This window comes from Lissotriton vulgaris, chromosome 11, assembly GCF_964263255.1.
Source record: "Lissotriton vulgaris chromosome 11, aLisVul1.2, whole genome shotgun sequence".
Lineage (NCBI taxonomy): Eukaryota > Metazoa > Chordata > Amphibia > Caudata > Salamandridae > Lissotriton > Lissotriton vulgaris.
The window spans coordinates 200,431,615-200,450,756 of record NC_141699.1 but is presented as its reverse complement, the minus strand read 5'-3'; the positions used below and the strand labels follow the sequence as shown (position 1 = coordinate 200,450,756).

Below are 19,142 nucleotides of genomic sequence, written 5' to 3'. Positions count from 1 at the left end.
TGGGGGATTTGCAGGAGGGTTTGTGCTGCACAGTTCTGGGTGACCTGGAGCTTGTTTAGGGTAGCTTGGGGGGCCCCTAGGTAAAGAACATTCCCAAAGTCCAAGCGAGACAGAATGAGGCCCTGAATCATAATCTGCCTGGCCTTGCAGGGTAGTAAAGGAAGGATTTTCCGGATAAGCCTGAGTATACCGAAGCAGGTCACGGAGAGTTTAGATCCTTGGTAGTTAAAAAATTAAAAGACTTATCCAGCCAGATGCCCAGGCTCTTAATTGTGTCCTTGGGTATGGGGGCGTGTCCAAGACATGAAGGCCACAAGGAGTCAATAGGGTGACTGGGGGGGTTCCCTAAGAGCATCAGCTTGGTCTTGTCTCTGTTTAGTTTGAGACAAGACGATGTCATCCATGAGGTCACTGATTCTAGGCAGGTCATCAGATTGTTGGGCTCAGTGTGAGGTTGATTTAGGGCCATCACTAGCTGAGTATCGTCCGCGTAAGTGATGATTTATATCCCGAAGGGGCAGACAATCTCAGCTAGTTGGCACATGTAAATATTAAAGAGTGTAGGGCTCAAAGAGGAGCCCTGCGGCACACCGCAGCCAAGAGGTTTGCTGGGGGAGGTGATTTCGCCCTGAAAGACTTGGAAGGAGCGATCCGACCAGAAGGACTCAAACCATGTGACTGCTTTCATTGAGATTCCTAGATTGGTAAGTCTGTGTAGTAAGATGTTATGAGTTATGGTGTCGAAGGCGGCACTTAGGTCAAGGAGGATGATAGCTGCGGTACCTTCTTGATCCATGAGGTACCTTGCCTCCTCTGTCAGAGCAACGAGGGCAGTCTCAGTCCCATGCATGGGTCGGAATCCTGTCTGGGAGGGGTCGAGCAGGTGGTTTCTCTCTAGGAACTCCGTCAGTGTCTTATTGATGTGTTTCTCAGCGATCTTGCTTAGCCAGGGTAGTAGGGAGATTGGTCAGTAGTTCCCTGGGTTGTTTGGATCTAAGTTGGGTTTTTTAAGGAGGGCTTTGACCATGGCTCGTTTCCAGTCGGGCGGGACGGTCCCAGTGGCAAGAGAGGCATTGACCAGATTGAGAATGGTGGATAGGATGTGTGTGGAGACTGTCAGCAAAGTGTGCGGGGGTGCTGGGTCGTTAGAGGAACCGGATTTCACCTGAAGCATACTGGATTGTAACGTGGTAGGGTCAAGAGGGGGTAGATCTTCGAGTGTTGCAGGGGGGTAGGGGCCTAGCTCAGGAGATTTTGATGGGTGAAGTGGGAATCTGAGTGTGGGAAAAGGAGAAATATATGGTTTGTATCTTATTGTAAAAGAACTCTGCTAGGTCATTACAGCAGGGTTGGGCGTTAAGGGGATTTTGAGGTTTTTCTGGGAGTTTAAGAAGGGTTTTTGCAATTTGATACATTTCCTTGGGCCTAAAGCAGCTGCATTGATCTTATTTTCGAAAAAGGCCACTTGGGTGATTTTAATTTCATTTTTGTAGGTTTTTATTGTGGCGTTATATATGAATTTTTCGAGGGGTGAGTAGTCCAGACGCCACTTCCTCTGCAGTTTTTTGCATTGGCGTTTCTTTTCTTGGGAGTACCAGGGGGGCGTCTTGGTGCTGCCCTTGGATTCAGTACGTTTTATGGGAAGTACAAGGTCTAGTGAGTTAGAGATCCATCTATTATAGTTTTCGTTGGCTAGGATGGGGTCAGGGTTGCATGGTGGTCTAGACGTTTCAAGAGTCGCTGCCCATTCAACCGGGAGAGTTTTGACCAGTTACGTTCCCTCCGATTGACTGTGGTGGAAGAGGGGTGGGTAAGTGTGGTGGCCCAGGAAACCGGGATTAGGAGGTGGTCTGTCCAAGGAAGGGGAGCAGTTTCCCACTAGGAGGTCTGCACAGTTGCTGAAAATGGGATCAAGAAGATGACCCTTAGAGTGGGTTAGTTTCAGCACTAGTTGCTGAAATTGTAACGCGGCGAGGCTAGTGGTTATTTCTAGGGCAGTGTGGTCTGTGGGGTTGTCAAAATGGATATTAAAATCCCCTAGAAGTGTGAAATTTGATGAGCTGCATGCTAGGTTGGCTATAATGCAAGGCAGAGAGTTGAGAAATTCTAGGGTCCCTGGTGGGCGATATATAAGCATATCCGAGAAGGTGCAAGTGGGGGAAAAGTCTATGAAGAATGAGAGGCTTTCACAGTTGGGTATTGGGTTGGGGGAGCTGCGGCAACCAAAGCAGTCTTTGTAAATGACTGCTAGGACACCTCCTCTTCCTGTTTGGCGGTCTTTGCATAAGATTTGGTATCCTCCAGGTAGCGCCTGGATGACATCAGGTTCAGATTCCGAATGGAGCCAGGTTTCTGTCAGAAACAGCACATCTGGGTTTAATTCATCTAAAAGCAGGGAGATCTCTGTGGTGTGTTTGGAGAGGGATCAGCAGTTCAGGAGATACATACTGCGCTGTGTGTTTTTGACAATGAGGTCGGGGAGCGGCTGAAATCTGCAGTGTGGGCAGATTGTGCCTTGCTCTGCTGGGTTCCAAGTGGAGAGACAAGGGGCTGAGACCTTTCATCTTAATTTAAGTAGTAAGTTAGGGCTGTAGTTCCTGACTTGGGTGGAAACACGAGCAGGGGTCTTGGCCCCTGGCCCCGGCCAGCCGTGCATGGGCGCAGACGGGCTTGCCTTTGACGCACCGGGGAATGAGAGGCATTGGTATTTAGGCGGTGCCTGCGATCAGCTGGGAGCAGCTGATTGGAGGAAAGAAGCGGAAGTAGTAATCACTGAAAAATCGGCGGTGGACCGGGGACCTAGTGCGCGAGATGTGGTGAGTGGCAATTATGTGAATTATGTGACTGTGACAGTTTTAAAATAGGTGAAGCAAATAAGATTTTAAAAACGTAGCGTTTACACAAGTGAAGTACATTTTTTTTTAAACGAGGTAACAATGGCAGGATCCCCTTGCCAGGCACTCCTCCAACAAACTGTCTGCCTCTGTCTCTTGTCCAGCGTGTCTACTGCGCGGAACTCGAGGCACCGGTATTTAGGCAGTGCGAGCGATCAGCTGGGAGCAGCTGATTGGAGGAAAGAAGCAGAAGTAGTAATTATTTCTGGTGGCACGTTCCGGTCCCTCCACGCATTCCGAAAATTCAGCAGTGGACCGGGGACCTAGTGCGTGAGAATTGCAGAAGTGGCAATTATGTGACTGTGACAGCTTTAAAAAAAGGTCAAGCAAACAAGATTTTAAAAATGTAGCGTTTACACAAGTGGAGTACATTTTTGAAAAAAATAGGTAACAAGCATTTACAATGCAATGGTTTTGCCTTTGTTAAAGTTAGAGCTATTGGCATTGCTCTTGACATTATTTTAATTTTATTTTTTTTAACGTAAATAAATGGCATTGTCATTTACAATGCCACTAGCTTTATCTCTCGCAAATGACACACACAAACACACACAGAGCCCCCCACACACACCCCCACACAGAGCCCCCCACACACAGCCACACAGAGCCCCAACACACACAGCCACACAGAGCCCCCCACACACACAGCCACACAGAGCCCCCCACACACACAGCCACACAGAGCCCCCCCACACACACAGCCACACAAAGCTTCCCACACACAGCCACACAAAGCTTCCTACACACACAGCCACACAGAGCCCTCCACACACACCCACACAGCACAAGCAGGCAACAGGGGCACACGGAGGCACAAGCAGGCAACAGGGGCACACAGAGGCACAAGCAGACAACAGGGGCACACAGAGGCACAAGCAGGCAACAGGGGCACACGGAGGCACAAGCAGGCAACAGGGGCACACGGAGGCACAAGCAGGCAACAGGGGCACACGCAACAGGGGCACGAAAACGGAGGTACAAGCAGGCAACAGGGGCACGAAAACGGAGGCACAAGCAGGCAACAGGGGCACGAAAACGGAGGCACAAGCAGGCAACAGGGGCACACGGAGGCACAAGCAGGCAACAGGGGCACACGGAGGCACAAGCCGGCAATAGGGGCACACGGAGGCACAAGCAGGCAACAGGGGCACACGGAGGCACAAGCAGGCAACAGGGGCACGAAAACAGGCACAAGCAGGCAACAGGGGCACGAAAACTGAGGCACAAGCAGGCGACAGGGGCACAAGGAGGCACCAGTAGGCAACAGGGGCACACGGAGGCACAAGCAGGCAACAGGGGCTCACGTAGGCACAAGCAGGCAACGGGGGCACACGGAGGCACAAGCAGGCAACAGGGGCACACGGAGGCACAAGCAGGCAACAGGGGCACACAGAGGCACAAGCAGGCAACATGGGCACACGGAGGCACAAGCAGGCAACAGGGTCATGAAAACAAGCACAAGCAGGCAAAAGGGTCACAAGCATGAATTGTAATTTAGACGGGGCTGAAGTGGAGAACGGTCAGTATAGAAGTAGTGCGGCTGTTACTGTGGTACCAGGCCGAAAGGTGAGAGGGGCTGTCTGCACCCCAGTTTGGACAGTTTCCACTACCTAACAGGGATTGGTGGAAGGGGGGGCGTACTTCTTGCTTGCTTTAGGGCTGTTACTTCGGGGACGCAGTGCACGCTCCTGCCTGCTGCCGCCGGGACACGACAACAGGCAGGGAGAGGACAGGCTGGGAGAGGGCAGGGAGGAGACAGGCTGGGAGAGGGCAGGCTGGGAGAGGGAGGGGACAAGCTAGGAGAGGGCAGGCTGGGAGAGGGCAGGGAGGGGACAGGCTGGGAGAGGGCAGGTTGGGAGAGGGCAGGCTGGAAGTGGACAGGCTGGGAGAGGACAGGCTGGGAAAGGGCAGGCTGGAAGTGGACAGGCTGGGAAAGGACAGGCTGGGAAAGGGCAGGGAGGGGACAGGTTGGGAGAGAACAGGCTGGGAGTGGGCAGGCCGGGAGAGGACAGGCTGCGAGAGGACAGGCTGCGAGAGGACAGGCTGCGAGAGGACAGGCTGCGAGAGGACAGGCTGGGAGAGGGCAGGTTGGGAGAGGGCAGGCTGGAAGTAGACAGGCTGGGAGAGGACAGGCTGGGAAAGGGCAGGCTGGGAAAGGACAGGCTGGGAAAGGGCAGGGAGGGGACAGGCTGGGAGAGAACAGGCTGGGAGTGGGCAGGCCGGGAGAGGACAGGCTGCGAGAGGACAGGCTGCGAGAGGACAGGCTGCCAGAGGAGAGGCTGGGAGAGGACAGGCTGGGAGAGGGCAGGCTGGGAGAGGGCAGGCTGGGAGAGGGCAGGCTGGGAGCGGGCAGCAAACAGCTGGCCTGGGAAAACAGCACAGGGATCCTTGAAACCAACGCCCGTACTTCATAACTGTAACCAGTCCCTATAAGACCAGGGAAGCAGTGCTTGGATCCCTGAAACCAGAGGCAATTCTCTGTGTCTGAAGCCTGTCCGGAAACTTGCAAACCCAGGCCTCACTGGAGAGACACTGGCGATTGCCATCTTGAGGAGTGAAATAACTGGCGGATCATGACAACTTCAGGATTAGCCTTTTGGTGCGGTTGGTGATCAGGACAGCAGAGGAAGCCCGAGTATCATCTTTGTTGGGGGCTGTTCGGGGATCAAAACAAAAATGGAGGAAGGCCCTCTGAGGGGGGGGGGGGGGAGGGGTCTGATTCATCACCAGCTCATTGAAGTGTTCCGAGTTAGAATCGTCTTTAGTTGTAGGGGAGGGCTGATGGGCGGGGGCAGAGGTCCCTCACTCTGGGCTCCCTGTAGGGCCACAGCATTCACCATCTTGCAGAGTGAAAGCTGAACGCCAAGGCGTCGGCCGCAGCCCCGTGCTGCCGTCCTACAGGCGCCTGGCCGATACCACGCAGCGCTGCCCCAGGCTCTCGTCCGCCTGCCTCCTACTTTCCCTGCAGCCAACCATCTCCTCGGATGACGGGCTGCCGGCGATACCTCCCTGCAGCTTGGTTTTCTTGTAAAGTGCTCTGATGCCTCCAGGCCATATCCACACTATATAAAATCAATGCCAACATTCGTAATGGCCGTAGGAAAGTTCTCAATCTACTGTGGTTGTTGCCTGCCTCAAAAAGTAACTTATAACATCTTTCATTTTTCCAAATTTAAAACTACAAAAAGCTTGTATATAAACTGTCTTTTAAAAATGAAATGTTTATTTCATGCTCACTCCCCCCGCCCCTTTAAAAACACTCACCTCACAACTGTGTTTACATTAAAAACAAATAAATACTCCCACTTCAACCCCTCATTAGGAGCCACGGGGTGCATGGTGTCTGAGTGGCCGGTCAGTGGTGAGGCAGGGAATTTCTGCTGTACAAAGGGTCACCGCAGCCACTGAAACCGCAGGTATCTTGTTGAGCAGGTGAATCGTAGTGGTAACAATTGCTCTTTTGCCTGCCTCCGCTAACGTTTGTAAATTGAGCGAGTGACATCAATAGACCCTCCGAAAGACATCGCGCTACACGAGTGTTGCCAGCTGCCGGCGTACCTTCCCCAATGACCCTGTGCAGATGAAAGCCCCATCACCTAACTCACATCTACACTTACCTTCGCTCAGCTGCAGAGCAAGCAGTCCGCTTCAAAAAGTAACGCTCGGGTAACCTGTGCCGCTGGCAAGTACTTCCGGCGGGTTAGACGGGACAGTCCTGTGCATAAAAGATTCCAACACCTCCCTGGGTTAGTGCACGTACTCTCTTGTGACGTTACTTAGAGTCTCCCTGCCGGGATCGCGATCCTACACATACAAAACACCCTATTTAGTGACATAACGTCTCTCCTGCCTCCTCGCGCTCACCCTGCCGCTTCACAAACGGCAGAGCAGCCAGTTGCCAGTTAACATTCTCAGGAGGGGAGGGGATCCATCGGCTGCAGACCCGGACCAGATTCGGGGGCGTTGACGAGAAGAGGCTTTCGGCTGACGTAGCCAAAAGGCAAAAATTCTCGGTAACGCCCCCGAATCTGGTCCGAGATTGACGGACAGAGCCCTCTCCCAATGGCTAGCCTCCATTTATGGAGCTAGCCAATGGGAGGAGGGGGCGGATACCCGACCCCACACAGAAATCATAACGTTTTTGGCGCATGCGCACTACGTGCGCATCTCCAGTCAAAACCTAAAAATGGCAGGAGCCCTTTGCCAGCGCTCCTCCAACAAACTGCCAGCCTCTGTCTCTTGTGCAGCGTGTCTACTGCACTGAACGCGAGGCACCGGTATTTAGGCAGTGCGGGCGATCAGCTGGGAACATCTGATTGGAGGAAAGAAGTGGAAGTAGTAATCACTTCCGGTGGCACATTCTGGTCCCTCCACGCAATCCGAAAATTCGGCGGTGGACCTAGTAATAGTGCGCTAGATGTGGTAAGTTGCAATTATGTGACTGTGACAATTTTAAAATAGGTCAAGCAAACAAGATTTTAAAAACGTAGCGTTTACACAAGTGAAGTAATTTTTTTTTTAAAACGAGGTAACAATGGCAGGGCATCTACATAGATCAAATCTCCCTGAATTCAGACACATGTCCCTAATTGGGAAACAGGTTAGGTTTCCCTGAACTCACATGCTTCACCCTGAATATTACAGATAACTCAAGTCTCCTGAACTCACACAAGTCCCTGGTTGACACGAAGTTCCAGTCTCCTACTGCCATATTCAGCCCAGGTCTCATTGAACTCACACTGCCCTCCCGAATTTGCACACTGTCTTCAAGACTACCTGAACTCATAAAAGGCTCTGCTTGGTGCTGATAGACGACTGTTAGTGTTGTTATTTAGTGCAGGAAATAAACTGTGTTATTATTACTCAAATGAATGAAACTTAGAATGCAGAACTCAGAGAAATGAAAACGTTATTTTTCCTATTTGGCATTTGTACAGAATGGTGGTAATTCAAGTTATATCCTAAGTCTGATTGGACCCTATTAATTTCAGTTTATGAATTGCATAACCTTTTTTGTGACTGTTTTAACAGCTCTTCAACAGATACTCTAGTCCCTAAAGCAAAATTGTTAAACATTATTGATTACTTCTAGATAATTTCTTTCTCTACAGAACTGTTTCCATGTAGAAATTATCAGAGCCATATATATGCAACTGACCCAGCTCTCAAAGGAGAGAGCCTACCTGTAACAAATTAAGCAGAATCCAAATGGTATATTGAAAGTCCAGGATTTATTCAGCTGCAGCACAGTACTTCCAATCTTCCAAACTCCCAGATTCAGTATAACATTTTAGATCATAACAATTCTAAATGGAACTACCTGAATGGTGTGCATGTGCAACATGGGACAAAGGTTCTATTAAAAGGGAAATATATACAGGGAAGGATTAAAAGGGAAATTCCAAGAAGTGAGAATATAACACATTTCCCCCCTTAAAGAAAAGAAATGCATTCAAACATAAAGAAGCATATGTAAAGAATCAACCAATATAAACTATGGTACACATTTCGAAACTCTTCTGACATTCCATCTTTTTCCATCCTGAGTAACAACACTATTATGATAGACACGCATAACTTTCATTGGCTTACCAAATTTGTTCTCTCCTTTGGCAACAAACCCTGGTTTTCGAATCCTGACAACATCACCAACCATGAATGCTGGTTGTCTAACCTTCATCCTAGAATCATAATTACATTTGTACTTGTCTTGTTTGAGCTCCACTTTTTTAGCCACATCCTTAATGTTCACATCAGTCATTTGTTGACTACTACTTTTCTTAAACCACCAAGGACATAATCCTGAAACAGGGTCTCTACCTTTTAGTAAACGGAAAGGAGAGACTTCAGTAGTGGCATGAGGCGTAATACGGTATAACCATAATTTTTCTCTCAACTTATCTTTCCACAGACCTCCTGATTTGCGAGCCCAAACCAGATCTTCCTTGAGGACTCTATTATACCTCTCCACTAGACCATTACCTTGTGGTTCATAGAGGGCTGTAGTACAGTGCTTGATGCCATACGTGCTCAAGAACTCCAACATGAGAGAGGACTTGAACTGTACCCCATTATCGGATACAATACACTCCGGAGAACCTTCTCTGGAAAAGATCTCCTTTAAAAATAGAATAACACTTTCAGTATTTGGATGAGGCACTAGTTTGACCTCAGGCCACTTTGAGTGATAATCTACAGCAACAATGGCAAATCTACATTCTTGTGGTAAGAAATTGAAAGGGCCAGCTATATCAATTCCTAACTTTTGCCACGGATGATCTGGCCACTTTACAGGAACTAAAGGTGCTGGATCACACTTACACGACTTATCACTTTCAATGCACTCGGGACATTCCCTGACAAATTTATCCACTACTCTATCAACCCCTGGCCACCAGAAATTGGACCTAATAAGTCTTTTCATAGAAGACATTCCCATATGGCACTCATGACTCATTTGTAAAATCACACTTCTTATAGCCACCGGTGGAATACATTTACCAGCTCTGAACAAAAGATCTCCCTCAATGGCCAACTCATCAGCAACGTTGTAGAAAGGCGTGATCTCAGCAGGAACACGTTCTTTGGAAGGCCATCCCAACCTCACATAGTCTCTGACCTTACACAGCAAATCATCCTCATCCATACCTCTCTTCCACATATCCTCCGATATAACTTTGTATTTTTCTGGAAACATTTCAGAAATGCTGGTTACTACTTCTGTATCTTCATCAATCCCAGAACTAGTACAGGGCAACCTAGACAAACAGTCTGCAGTAACATTTAACTTCCCCGGCACATATTCAATGTCGAAACTATATTCTTGCAAACGTGACATCAATCTTGCAATGCGAGCTGTGGCATTCAATCCTCCACCAGGTGATAAAATGCTCACCAATGGCTTGTGATCAGTGCGTATGAGGAACCTTGCACCCCAGATGTAATTACGGAAATGCTCAACACCCCATACACATCCCAACAATTCTTTCTCTATGACCGCATACCGTCTTTCAGTTTGATTCAATGATCTGGACGCAAACGCAACATTCCAATCTTCCTTTCCAGAACGTTGAGAAAGTACACAACCTAAACCATAAAGACTGGCATCCACTGTCAAAATGCAAATTTTATTCAACAAAATGGCCTTAAAGTTGGTGCTGACACCATATCGAGTTTGACACTTTCGAAAGCATCCTGCTGTTTCGATCCCCACAAAAATTCCACCTCCTTCCTTGTCAACTCCCTTAACGGTTCCATCTTTGTAGCAAAATTTGCAATAAACTTACTGTAATATTCGCACAGTCCTAGGAACGACAACAACTTATCCTTACAATCTGGTGCAGGAGCCTTTAAGATAGCATCCACTAAGGATCTTTTAGGAGCAACACCCTTACCAGAAATAGTGTGTCCCAAATATTCTATAGTTTTTTGAAACAACTTACACTTCTTACTCTTAATGGTAAGTCCAAACTTATCTAGCATCTTGCACACATTCCTCAAATGCTCCATGTGTATTTCGTCATCTTTGGAGAAAACCAAGATATCGTCTTGGAAACACTTCACGTACTCACTCATGTCCTTAAATATATGGTACATAGACCTCTGAAAAACGGAGGCTGCTGATGCCAAACCGAACGGCATCCGTTTGAACTGGAACAAACCCTGAGGTGTGATAAAAGCTGTGAGATGGCGTGACTCCTCAGCTAACACCACCTGATGATACGCCGATCTCAAATCTAACGTGGAAAATATCATACCACCTCCCAGCATACTCACGACCTCGTTGATATTTGGCAAAGGATGACAGTCTACCACTATGTTGGCATTGAGTGCCCTCAAATCTATGCACAACCTCAAAGATTTATCAGGTTTGCGTGCCAAAACCATTGGCGAAACCCATTCGGATGACTCTATTTCTTCTATGACATCATTTTTTAACATGTCATTCAGTGCATCACTTAATTCTTCTCTGACATTAAGTGGTACAGGCCTAAGTTTTTGTACCACCGGTATGGCTCGTTGTTTAAGCTTAATAACATGAGTGAACCCACTTAATTTACCCAATTTGTCCGAAAACACACTAGGAAACTCATCAGAAAGAGTCTTCCAAACATTACTCTCTTCAACAGATCTGACTTTATCCTCTGACATATCACCATCATATGACACCATGACAGGATCTTTGTTGCGTGGATTCAACGTAATGTGAAGTCTGAATTGATCCCGCCACCCCAAAACATTCACTCCCTTCACAGCCACATACAGTTTAATATATGCAGATTGATCTTTAAAATAAATCATGGAGGCAATATATCCTATAAAATCAATACTTGATTCATTGAAACCTTTTGCCATAATGTCAGGAGAACACAATTCGCTTTTAGAAATTATGTTCCTGTACTTCTCATCAAAATACTTTTCAGTTATGATAGTCCAAGGAGACCCAGAATCAGCCATCAACTCTAACTCTACTCCTTTAAACCTAACAACACATTTTGGGGACTCCAAATAATCCTCCTCAAGTAAACTTATACTAATAATAGACACAATCATCCCACTTACTCTGTTTGATTCATCAGACACAGCATGTTCATATCTAACCAGACTTGAATCATAGTCTGTTTCATCTCTCACACAAGAAACTTCCTTTTTCTTGAAATAATTTCCTTTATCCCCACCCTTCTTTTTGTCTTCTCTACAAGAATTGGAAAAATGACCTATTTTTCCACACTTGTTGCACTCCTTGCCTAAAGCAGGGCAAAATTTGAACGTAGCAACATGATTGTAACTCCCACATCTAAAACAAACGATGCGGTTACGTGGTCCAAACTTATGATTTTGGGGACTTCTTCCAAAATTGTTCATAGCACATACTTCTTCAGTTAGCTTGTCACTCTTACCACTCTTACTGCTTGTTTCCTCTATCGTTTTCATCCATTTGTTAGACTGCACAAAAGCTTTAGCAGTAGAAATACACTCCAACAGCGTTGGATTTCCTACAATCCACAACTGTTCTTGTGTTTTCTTGCATTTAACATTCACAATTATATTATCTCTAAGCATTTCATCTGTCATATTACCAAAATTACATGGCATGACTAAAGCTCTCAAACCTGTTAGAAAATCATCAAAAGATTCATTTTCTTTTTGCGTTCTGGTATAAAACTTATATCGATTTAAAGCTAGACTAGTGGTGGGTTTAAAACGTGTTTCAACACGAAGCATGGCCTCATCAAAAACCCCATTATCACCAGGAATGGGTGGTAAATTTCTGAAAATGGCCTGCCCTTCAGATCCCAGGCAATGTAAGAAAATATTTTTCTTCCTTTCATTCCCCATCCTTTCCCCATCAATAGCTTTTAGGTAAGTCATAAACTCCTCCTTCCATCTGTTCCACGGGATGGGAGGATCGCCTTTGCTTTGTAAGAATTTTGAAGGAGGATCAAACTGCATATTAAGTATTAAATGTAAATAGTCTAAACAAATGAAACACAATAAAATAAAACACTAACTGTTATATAAGATATAAGTTAGTCAATGAGTACACCAGCTGTGTACATCAGCGCATATCCAATGAAGTCTGCATCAGAGTAATATTTCAATGTGCAGTAATCTCCTCGAAATCAGTCAAAAAGTACCTTCAATCGTAGTGCCTTCGTTGTTCAAAGGTTGTAATACGTGGCACAAATACGTTTAGTGAGACGCGCGGTGAATGAATGACTTCCCAAATGTGTTGCAAATTCTCTCAGGCAGACGCGCTCAGCTTCGTCGCAGCGTCTGTGAACTTCAAATTGTAAACAAATATGGCCGCCGCGTAGACGTTGCGCATTACGTCATGCGTTTTGTTTCTTCGTTTCCATGGGTACAGCACGCATTACGTTATGCGTTTTGTTTCTTCGTTTCCATGGGTACAGCACGCTAAGCAGCGCACGGAAGGGAAAACAGAATACTTACTCGCGTGCCGTTTTCAAAGGTAAACGCGACGCGACGTATTTGTTTAAAAGCTGTAAAAATTCATGGAAACACTTACAAAGATCGTAGTTTTCACGTAATGCAATGACAGAAAAACGGTGATAGCGGTTGTCATTCAGGTTTGTTTAAAGTTCATAAAACCTTACGTAGTTCCAGTGAAATAGGTGTAGAAACGGATCTTTCCTTGTATCCTTGTAGACACAGGTCACACTCCAAAACGATAGCTTTTGAAGGCAAATCCAAGTACTTTGAAAAGTAAATCCACAATCCAAAGCTTCTGGAAATGGGTAAACCACAGCAAATACTCCACCAACTTCCCAATTTCCAGTTTTGTAACACTCCTGTGCTGCTAATATAGAAGTAGTAGGTACTGGTCACCCTCGTCGCCAATTTGTAACAAATTAAGCAGAATCCAAATGGTATATTGAAAGTCCAGGATTTATTCAGCTGCAGCACAGTACTTCCAATCTTCCAAACTCCCAGATTCAGTATAACATTTTAGATCATAACAATTCTACATGGAACTACCTGAATGGTGTGCATGTGCAACATGGGACAAAGGTTCTATTAAAAGGGAAATATATACAGGGAAGGATTAAAAGGGAAATTCCAAGAAGTGAGAATATAACACTACCCTTTCCCTTCTACTCTGAATGGGCAGGTGGAACACGGAAGGAAGTGGAATGTGTGAATTTAAGTAGATGCTTTATACATTTTAAAAATTAACCCATTACTTTTTAATCAATTTGCTTCTCTAAAGTTTTCTTGAGAAGTGAACCTCACACCATCAGTCTGGGCCAAGATAAAGTGGCTCACAAATAAAGTATTGGACAATTGTAGGTGTCCAGTTAGAAGTTAGAATCTATTTATTTTTAGCCAATTAAAGGACCTCCTATGCCCTCAAATAAAAAATGTACCCTATCTTTTATAAAATTTTAATTGGGGGTGAGAACCTTCTGGATCAATTGTGGCTCCCAAGATTCGGTTGCAGGTAAGTGCAATTTGTACCTGGTATATACAGACCATCTCGGTTATACTTCACTAGCACGAGTGTTCACCAGGGCCCTTAATGTCAACCCAAATAGAAAGCTCTACTGCTGCGACCGACATTTGCATTCTTTGGGTCTTATTTTGCTTCAAATTGTCCTCTAAAATGTATTACCTGGCCCATTTTTGCAAAATTGTATGGCTGTATTTCAAAATATTGAAGCCAAAAAATACCATCCTGCACATATATTGACTCCTTAATATCGACTACCACTATATTGTCAAGCTAAGAATACACAGGGAAGCATAGATTTACTACTCTAATTTCACATCTAATAACTTTGATGTTATAGTGTAGATGGATATTGTGAAGTCATTATATGTGCAGGTTGATATTGAAAGTTCAGTGTGGTGGTACATGTTGCTGCTGAGAGGAGCCCGGTTGGCCAGGGAGGACACACCCTCTGAAGAAGCTAAATTATGACATATGGCTCCACCATGCAGTAATCATCCATCAGTCTGGTGCTGAGGAGAAGCTGCTCTGAAAATGGAAGGCGCAGGTTCCACCCATCACATCATCTGATATGTGGCACCACAGGGCTTTACTTGCGACCAGAGCAAAGGACTGAGATGATCTCTGAGGAAATTGAGAGAGAGGACCTGATTCTTTCCTACTAAATTGAGCTGTGCACATTAGTCTATTGAGGTAACAGTGACATAATCTGCATCTGTTCCTAATTCATGCCTCTGCCATAGAATATTGGGGACTGTAGCTTCTAGGGTCAGCTGGTGCAGAGAGAATGCTGTAATTGGGCGAAGGTGTACAGGGAATATTGAAACCATAAACAGAGCTACAACCCTGTATTTGCTAATGTATTTAGTTTTGCTGTGTGATTAAAGTACTTGATTTTACAAAAACACAAGCACTATTCTGGACATGAAGTTAATGTCTCTATTGGTCAACAGCTGAGTTCTGAGCTATTGCCCAAAACCCTATTTCCATCGTAAGCCTGTGACTGTTTGTCCTTGCTACTCTGAGAATTCACTGAAGAAAGGTTTGCAAACGTGTTCCATTTTGCAGAATTACAGTAGGATGGACCAAAGGCCAACTGAGCTCAACCATCATGATTGGGGTCCAATAGCCCCTTTCTGCCTTGTGCTCCCGCCAAATGAGATCTGATAGGCACCATGGCCCAGTTCTAAGACTGCTTCACTTCACCTTATGGAATCGTTGTTGTGGTAGATCCTCTACCTAGCACTAATACAACAAACTAACTAAGTGGGTTTGTTTGGAGGCAAGAAGACTAACAACAAGATATTATCTACTTTATTGTACCATTTGTGTTACAGAATAAACATTTACTCTAGCTGTAAAACACCCCTTACAATTAGTGATTTCCCATATATTGACCTTAAGATTCTGTATCCTGATAAGAGATTATTTTTCTTTAGACATTTTAATTTCAACTTCTCACACCTTTAACCTCTCGACAACATGTAGAATAGATGACCTTTCACAAAAATGCCATTCTATTAATTGCTTGTTAAATATATTCAGACCTTTATTATCTAATGATCAAACATGAATGCACATGTATGCATGCACAGCTTCATACCTTCCCTGGACAACATTTACACTGTTTTCTTTCTTGGTCAGCATACACAGTTTGGTGATGGTTTCAAATATCTGGTCACATTGTAAGATTGCATCTCCCTGGGAGAAGGAAAAAAGAAACAAATAGTCTTACATCATAATACATGATTCTTATTGTGACTTCATAGCAATCATCAATATAAATAGTTAGATTCATTAACTAGAGTTTATTAAAAGCATAATGTGTTTACCTGTGCTACCATGATGTAATCAAAAAGTATTTTAAACATTTCTAAAATGCGTTAACGTAAAAAGATTAAGTAGTACACTAACTTGTGAACAACTATAAGGCATTTTTGGAAAGGTGGTATTGGGGGTACTTGGTGGTAGATCAACAAGTAATTGCAACAGCAATGTGCCCTAAGGTTTAAATGTAGAGGAGGTTGAGACTTAATGATAGGGAAAGTGACAGCGTCATGTTCAATTGCATCTAGACTCTAGACTCTATATTACCAGAAAGAACATCAATCAATCAGTCAGAGATTTGTAAGTGCACTACTCACCCAGGGTCCAAGGACGCTGGGGGGAGGGGGATTTTGGGCAGCTCCTGTTCCTCCGAAGATCCAGGTCTTGATGATCTTCCTGAATGCTTGCAGTGTGGGGATTCGTAAGATGTTGAGCGGGAAGTCGTTCCAGGTCTTGGCTGCGATGTAGGAGAAGGATCTTTCTCCCGTTCTTGCTCTGTGGATGCAGGGGATTTCGGCCAGGGCCAGGTCGGCAGAGCGGAGGTTTCTCTTGGGGGTGTAGAAGGAGATTTGTTTATTGAGGTATTGGGGTCCTGTGCTGTGAAGGGATTTATAAGAGTGTGTGAGCTGCTTGAAGGTCACTCTTTTTTGATGGGGAGCCAGTCGAGGTCACGTAAGTGCTGCGTGATGTGGTCTTGTCATGGGATGCTGAGGACGAGTTTGGCTGCAGCGCTCTAGACAGTCTGGAGTTTGTGGAGTGGAGATTTGTTAATTCCGGTGTAGAGGGCATTCCCGTAGTCCAATTTGCTGGTTATGTTACTGTCTTTCTGTATTCAGGGCGGGGGAGGGAGATCAATTTGAAGGTCTTGCGGAGTATGCAGTGGGTGTTGAAGTACGTGGAGGATATGGCATTCATCTGTCAGTTCACGGTGAGGTAGAAGTTGAGTATGATGCAGAGGTTGCAGACGTGGTCCGTGGGTGTGGGAGGGTTACGGTGGGGGGGGGGGGGGGCACCAGGGGTTGTCCCACACGGAATGGGGTGGATCCGAGGATATTTCCTCTGTGTTGAGCTTAAGGCAGCTGCTGCTCATCCAGGATGCAACGTCCTTCATTCCTTCCTGGATACTGTGTCTGGTGATGTTGGGTTCTTTGACGAGAGAGAGGATGAGCTGGGTGTCGTCGGTGTAGAATACTATGCTGAGTCCTTTTTTTCTGACAATGGTTGTGAGGGAACTGTGTAGATGTTGAAGAGCGTGGGGCTGAGAGAGGATCCTTGGGGTACTCCGCATCTGATCTCTGTGGGTTCGGAGAGGAATGGCTGGAGTCTGATTCTTTGAGTTCGGCTGGTGAGGAAAGAGTGGATCCAGTCTAGGGCAGTTCCCTTTATGCTGGCGTTGTGGACTCTGGTGGCTAGTGTGCGGTGGGAGACAGTGTTGAATGCTGCTGAGAGGTCTGGTAGAAGGAGGGATGCCATCTGACCTTGGTTGAGGAGTGTTGATGATCTCTTGCAGTTTAGAAAAAGGATAATGACTTCGCTCTATCCTTGAGTATGTCCTTTGCCATCCTTTTAATCTCTTAACTTTTCTGGTAACTGTGCTCCTTCTGTATCTACGCTAAGCTAGACATTCGTATCGTATTCCGGGGGCAGAGCAAGCACAAGCAAGGAACTTCCAAGCTGCTGGAGACCGAGAAACTTTCTCTGGTCCCCCGAGGAAGTAAAGCAATCACAAACTCTGAGGTATTATTGGCCTCAGCTTAATGAGAGTGGAGCACAGTGCCACCTCCAGGTGCTACACAAGTTGTGTGAGTACTATTTCTTTTATTTTGGTCCTGAAGAAAGCCCCATAGAGCCGGCTGGGCGCAGTGGAGCTGAAACATGTCGACCTATTTTGTATAGTGGATCCAGTTACTAGATCTATACCTACACAGCAAGTTTTGAACTTCTTGAATCACTTTTTTCTAATACATATTTTTCTGAGTAGATTCAAAGAACTTTAAATTCACATATTTTTTTTGGGCTCCTCATTTATCTGTTCACTACTACGTATCCAATGGTTACCTCCGGGTGGAGGTTAGCATACAACAAAAAACCCTATGATGAGACACTAATGCAACGTATACGGGCGGAAAACAAAGATATACCGCCCTACCATCTACGTGCGTGTATGAGGGTTTTTTATGAAAGACATCGAGCACCATAAAGAAACCCTGGATACGTAGTTTCAAGTGACCCATTCTCCTCAATTGATGTTTGAATTCGTATCACATCACCAGGGTACCCCTAGGGTGTTAACTGCACTTTACAAGTTTTGATAACAATAATAATAATAAGTGTGCGGATGTCGTCCATGGTGCTAAGAGAGCGATCTCGGTGCTGTGGTTGCTGCGGAATCCGGATTGAGAAGTGTTGAGGATCGGGCTGGATTCTATGAAGATTGTTAGCTGGTTGTTGATGATCTTCTCAGTGACTTTGGTGGCGAAGGGGAGGAGTGAGATGGGTCTATAGTTCTTGAGGTCCGTTGGGTCTGTGGAGGGCTTTATGAGGAGGGGTTTGTGGAGTTGAGATTTGTTGATTCCTGCTTAGAGGGCGTTACCGTAGTCCAGTCTGCTGGTCATGAGTGCGTGGGTGACTTTCTTTCTGGATTCCGTTGGGATCCAATTGTAGGTTGTACAGAGTATGTGGAAGGTGTTGAAGCACATGGAGGATGCAGCGTTGATCTGTCAGTTCATGGTGAGGGAGGAGTCAAGTATGATGCTGAAGATGCGGGCGTGGTCCGTGGGTGAGGGAGGGTTACCAAGGCCAGGGGGCTACCAGGTGTTGTCCCACACAGAATGGGGTGGATCCGAAGATGAGGACTTTTATATTCCCTGAGTTGAGCTTCAGGCAGCTACTACTCATCCAGGATACGATGTCCTTCATTCCTTCCTGGAAACTGTGTCTGGTGATGTTGGGGTCCTTGGTGAAAGAGAGCATGAGCCGGGTGTCGTCGGCATAGGATACTATGCTGAGTTCCGTGTTTTCTAACAATGGTTGCAAAGGGGGCGATGTAGATGATGAAGAGCATGGGGCTGAGGGAGGATCCTTGGGGTACTCCACATATGATCTCTGTTGGTTTGGAGAGGAAGGGTGGGAGTCGGATTCTTTGAGTTTGGCCGGCGAGGAAGGAGCAGATCCAGTCTAGGGCAGTTCCCTGTATGCTGGCATCAAGGGAGACTGGCGGCTAGTGTACGGTGGGAGATGGTGTTGAATGCTGCTGAGCTGTCTAATAGAATGAGGGCTGCGGTGTGGCCTTGGTCGAGGAGTGTGCGGATGTCATTTGTGGCATCTAGGAGGGCGGTCTCGGTGCTGTGGTTGCTGCAGGATCCGGATTGAGAAGTGTTAAGGATCACATTGGATTCTATCAAGATTGTGAGCTGGTTTTTGACGATCTTCTTGATGATTTTGGTGGT

At 46.0% G+C, this 19,142-nt stretch overlaps 1 protein-coding gene across 1 annotated transcript in view; it reads right to left on the bottom strand.

The window, feature by feature from the left end:
• The window catches only part of MYO1H (myosin IH), a 655,926-nt gene that overhangs the window by 20,312 nt on the left and 616,472 nt on the right, over positions 1-19,142 (bottom strand). Inside the window, exon 29 of the mRNA XM_086943103.1 lies at positions 15,470-15,567. Coding sequence (XP_086799229.1) covers positions 15,470-15,567 — 98 coding nt within the window. The remainder of the gene's footprint in view (positions 1-15,469; positions 15,568-19,142) is intronic.